Consider the following 5,336-nt stretch of genomic DNA (forward strand, 5'->3'; position numbering starts at 1 on the left):
TATCATCATTATTACCACAACCGCCAGCCCTCCCCCAAAACAAGAAAGAAAAAAAATTGTTCTCCAGAAAACACACTCACACACACACACACACACACACACACACACACTCACTCACTCGTCGTCGTTCTATCTACTCATCTGCTCAGTCAGTACTCACCACCTCTTCGTCTTCACAGTTCCCAACGGTTACCGAGAGGGTAACACCGTAACCATTATCCCCCGATCCCCCCTCCCTCACCCACCCACCCCCCAACCAGGGCAGTGCTAAGTTGTCTTTAGGTCATTCCCAAAGGTGGGGATACAAACATGGTCTTATGCACAGCAGAATTGTAAATGGGCTGATTTATCAATGTCATGCTCATACTGTGCCGGAATAACGTACGGGGAACTACTGCTTTTTCTTTCCTTATCCTTACTATCGTCATGTTTTCTCTTTTTCTTTTGTATTTTGTCACTCTCTTGTGAACTGCTATTTCTGGGATTCCTTGATAGTCGAAGCAGACTTTGTGCTTTTGAACAGAGTAAGCCTGATTCTCCGTTTGGACTTCTGTTGACATCCACCCCTTGGTGCTCATTTGACCTTTTTTCAGTTGCGAGCACCGTAAAACCTTATTAAAACTAAACAACTTTCTCCTGTATTCGGAATCACTTAATTAATCCGGTCCGCGACTTCGACACGCTTGCCCATGCCTGATTCCGGTTTAAGAGATACACCGCAAGTCAATAATTTTAAGAATACAATTTTGTGTTGATGTTTTCCTTATTATCTTCAAGGAAGTTAATGGGTTTTTTTGTTGGTTTTTTTGTTGTTTTTTTTTGTTGGTTTTTTTTTTGGGTAACGACTTTTTTGGCTCTCCTGTAAAAATGTAAGTTCTGCATAATTTACTGTATTTTTTCAAAACGACGGCAGTATACGTTCTTATTCTAAACTGTCCTCGACGCCATTTCTAGATGACTGTATTAAGTTCGCACAGGTGAATTCTAGAAGTCTGTACACAAGTAGCGTATTGTCACGCTGGTGAATGACTGTTGTTCGGGGGGAGGGGAGGGGGCTGCGGCTATTTTTCTAGACCTTGGTTATTATTTAGAGGACTTTATTTCTCTCTAGATCTACATTGTAGGATTGTGCTACCGCTGAAAAAAGCTCAATCTGTTCAGTACCAAGTTTGGAGAAATTTGACCTAAGAAATGTTGAGTTTCAAAACATTTCAAGCTTTCTTTTAAAAGCAGTTGTTTGAATACCTGGATAATGACTCCAAATAATCTTACATTGTGAAAGAGCAGAAAGGATATAATTTAGTTTCTGACTCTATGGTCTTAACTCAAAAAGGCCAAAAATGTCAGATAGACCTTTGTAATTCTAAGATAGCGACATGTAGACATGCTATAAAAACAAAACAGATAAGCGGAAGCAAAAGAAGAAGAAGGGTACACGATAGAAGAAGGATCTAGCAGTCGCGATCCAGCCATTTGTAGAGGGCAACACTCCTTCTCTCGTGCAGGCTAGGGTTTGTACCCGCGACAGAAAGACATACAGATTGACGGGTAAACAGACAAGCAGACAAAGATACACACACAGGGGAGGACTAGCTGACATGCAGGACTACTTGTTTGGATGACAGTCAGACACACTATATTTAATTTTTCGTATGCCGCGCGCCAGTTAAGTGGGAGAGCATCAGGGCCGTGCATTTTCTAGAATAAAACATTAGTGTCTCACTGCGCAGTGGGATCAGGCGCTGGTCAGTTTTGGGGCGTGTGAAGTTATTGAGATCATCTTAAAGCTTGTTGATTTGTCTTCCTTTCATTAAAAAAGAACATCTTTCGTAAATAGAAGTCAGGATATTTTCGATCGAAGAAAGTGGGCGTCGCCTCGTTTCAGAGGTCAAATCAGAGAGGAATTAATGACGGCCAAAGTTTGGTGAATTCCATAGCCTGAGAATACCTGGAAGTTGAAAATTCAACATTTTTCTGTAAAATCCTCCCAAAATGTATTCTTAAATGAACATAAAAGGTGTTGACACCCCCCCCCCCCCCCCCAATCCCTTTCCGAAAAAAAAGTTTAAAATTACCAAACCTGCAGAATAATTCCTGTTTCTTGAATGTCAATATTTTGACGATTGCCAGATTTCACCACGATACCTCACAATTAATATGAAAGCCGTGCACTATCAGAGCCGCGCACTTTTTAATGGTTTACTGAATATTGTTAATAAGTTACTTTTGCAACATGTTGTACCTAAGGTTAAAAATGTGCTAGATTTTTTTCCAAACTGTCTTTTTACACCCTGTGTTACAAAATGTGGCATATCTTTAAAGATTCTCAAGATATTTGACAAAGTTTTTAACCAGCGTGTTCAGCATTAAATGTGAGGCATGCTGACAAAATGAGTTATTTCTCCCAATCCACAAATGGAGATATTAGCTAAAAATCAACCCCAGGGTCAAAATAATAGATTTTATATTGATGCAATATTCTTCAAGCATAGCATGCCTTTTGTTATTTCAAACTTATAAATTGTAAAAACTTAACCTATAAGCGTGATGTATGTATTTCCACGGGACTCAAATCCGAGAAACAACTCATTTTGTCAGCACACTTCACAAATTATTGGCTACAAGAATACGCCTCTTTATATCAAAATTTCCAACACCTGGTACCTTTCTCCAGGCACACACATACATCATCTAACAATAAAACAGGTTTTCAAAACTGGGACATTTTTACATCTTGTATTGACATTGCTTCCTTAAAAAATTATAGTGAGTGGTTGCAGGGCTACAGTAGTAGGTCCTACTTCTTTACTTTCCCTTTGTTGTTTCTGTTTGTCTGTCTGTCTTAAGTTTTCCCAGCGCTAATTGACCATAATTGTGTCGATGTGCTTCTCTTTACTCAAACTCACAAACAAAAGAATTCATTTCATGTAAGAGCAGCCGGAGACTACCCTTATCGTTTCTAGGTTTTGCTCTTATCCGAGAAGACTGTCTGTCTGTCTGTCTGTCTGTCTGTCTGTCTGTCTGTCTGTCTGTCTGTCTGTCTGTCTGTCTGTCTGTCTGTCTGTCTGTCTGTCTGTCACCATTATTATGATTATTATTATTATTATTATTATTATTATTATTATTATTATTATTATTATTATTATTATTATTATTATTATTATCATTATTATTTTTATCATTCATCCCCATTCTCCTCTCCCCCAGTGTCTGTGTTGAGCGTGGCGAGGTCTCAGTACTATGGCAGCCAGGGCAGTCCCAGCACTTACTCCTCCCAGACCTACCAGCGTTACTACCAGCAGCAACAGCGCTACGCCGCCTATCAGAAGAGGCTGGCCGCCTACAACGCGCAGAGAGCCGCAGCCGCCTCCAGGCAGCGAACCCCAGCCGCTCAGACTCAGACTCAAACGCAGTATAGCCGCTACCCGCAACAGCGGCCGTCCGGGTCCCAACAGCAAGCAGCGTACCCGAAGTATAACACAGCGGCTGCTACTCCTGCCGCGGCCTCGTCGTACAGCAGACAGGCTCCGACTGCCGCAGCAGCCAGCGGACAACAACAGCAATACAGCCGCTATGCCACGCAGCAACAGCAGAAAGCCTACCCACAACAGCAACAGCAGAAGAGCTACAGCCCGCAGCAGTACCAACAGTACTACCAACAACAGCAACGACAGCAGCAGTACCCGTCCACTCAGCAGAAAGCTGCGTCGTCCACCTATCCTCAGAGGTCTACCAACTACTACCAGAACAGCGGCGGCTACCAGCCGTCTACCAGCTACCAGTACCCCAGCAGCAGCAGCAACAGTAGGTACTCCAGTGGTCAGCAGACCAACAGCAGGTACCAGCAGAACTACAACTACCCACAGACCAACGGCTACGGTGGGAGCAAGACCTACTCGCAGACAGCTGGCTCCAGAGGTGCAGCGGGCTCCAGGTATCCCCAGGCGAATTTCGCCCAACCTCCCCCGGCGACCACTACTCCAGGTAAAGTGATTTTGTTCCCAGTTTAATTTAGGTTTGTTTTTTCATTGGGTTTTTTTTTTTTTTTCTTTTTTTTTTTGTTTGCTTTGTTTGTTGTTGTTGTTTGTTTTGGTTTTTATAATCATATTTAGAGAAATAAGCACCAATAAATAAATAAATAAAATCAGGCTAAAAAGTGCTTTACAACCTGCTGAATTATTATCGCTTGAAGAAAAGTCGACATCTTAGATTTCCAAAGTTCTGTCTGCTTAGTACCTTGTTTTGAGAAATTCGACGTTCAAAAAATTTTGAGTTTCACATGTCAAAATTTTTCAAATGCAATTCTTTGAATTTCTTAATAACGACTAATTAAAATATTTCGATTTTGGTAGAGTAGATAGAACATAATCTATTGGTTTCTGACCTAAAGATAATAGCAACTGAAAACAGCCAAAAATGTCTGATGGAACTTTGCAATTCTAAGGTAGCAAAATGTGAAGAGTATTTTGTGTGGGGTTTTCCCGTTAGTAGGCTATGTGTTGTCTACTTTCTTCAGATTTTACCTCATTAGTTATTTGTTAAAATTTTGAAAGACTTTGGAAGTTCTTTAGTTGCTTTTTTTTTAACCCTTGACGTGAAAACGATTATACTTTGTATCTGCTCTTAAGAAAATAAATTCGCTCTCTCTCTCTCTCTCTCTCTCTCTCTCTCTCTCTCTCTCTCTCTCTCTCTCTCTCTCTCTCTCTCTCTCTCCCACTGCCTCACTGAACTTTTTATTGATTATCTTTATACTTTGTTCTTTTGCTTTCTTTGAATATTTCACCAACAATCATTTTCTTGAGACAGTTTCAAAGGATGAACGTCTTTTTCACGTACTTTTTTTTTTCCAAAGCCTTCTTTTCCAGTACTGAGCTCTCGAGTTATACTTTTTTTTACCTCTAATGTGTGTGTGTTTCTGAATTCTTTGTTCTTTACAAAATCCCCACTGTTAGATAGAGCGTTCTTCTGTAATATCCCATATAAGATTAGACGTTTTCTGTGTGTAGTTTAGTTTCTCCATTCGTGCCTGTTTTCTATAAGTTTTGTCGATCACAGTTTGTCTTCAAATTGCTTCTTATCGTTGTTTGAATGATAGTGCCAGTATGCAAGTCTTATTTTTATAATATAATATTATTGTATACACCTGCACAACCCTGTGACTTCACAGAGAAGAGAAAGAATTTAAGTCAGCGTGTCTGATAATGAGCAAAGCGTTAGTGCAACGCAAATTGCTTATCTTTTTTTTTCTCCAGAATGGTTGTTGTTTTTTGTTTTGAAAATTTGTCGCATTATCAATTTCTTATAATGTTTTTAGCATCCTCTCTGATATCTGCCCC

General features: G+C 40.2%; 1 protein-coding gene across 2 annotated transcripts in view; it reads left to right on the forward strand.

Annotated features, from left to right (window-relative positions):
• Positions 1-5,336, forward strand: part of LOC101861471 (myb-like protein AA) — a 63,042-nt gene that overhangs the window by 23,314 nt on the left and 34,392 nt on the right. For both annotated transcript variants that reach the window (XM_013089313.1, XM_035972954.1), the window contains exon 2: positions 3,208-3,984. In XM_013089313.1, coding sequence (XP_012944767.1) covers positions 3,208-3,984 — 777 coding nt within the window. The remainder of the gene's footprint in view (positions 1-3,207; positions 3,985-5,336) is intronic.

The sequence above is a fragment of the Aplysia californica genome, unplaced genomic scaffold (assembly GCF_000002075.1).
Source record: "Aplysia californica isolate F4 #8 unplaced genomic scaffold, AplCal3.0 scaffold00923, whole genome shotgun sequence".
Classification (NCBI taxonomy): domain Eukaryota; kingdom Metazoa; phylum Mollusca; class Gastropoda; order Aplysiida; family Aplysiidae; genus Aplysia; species Aplysia californica.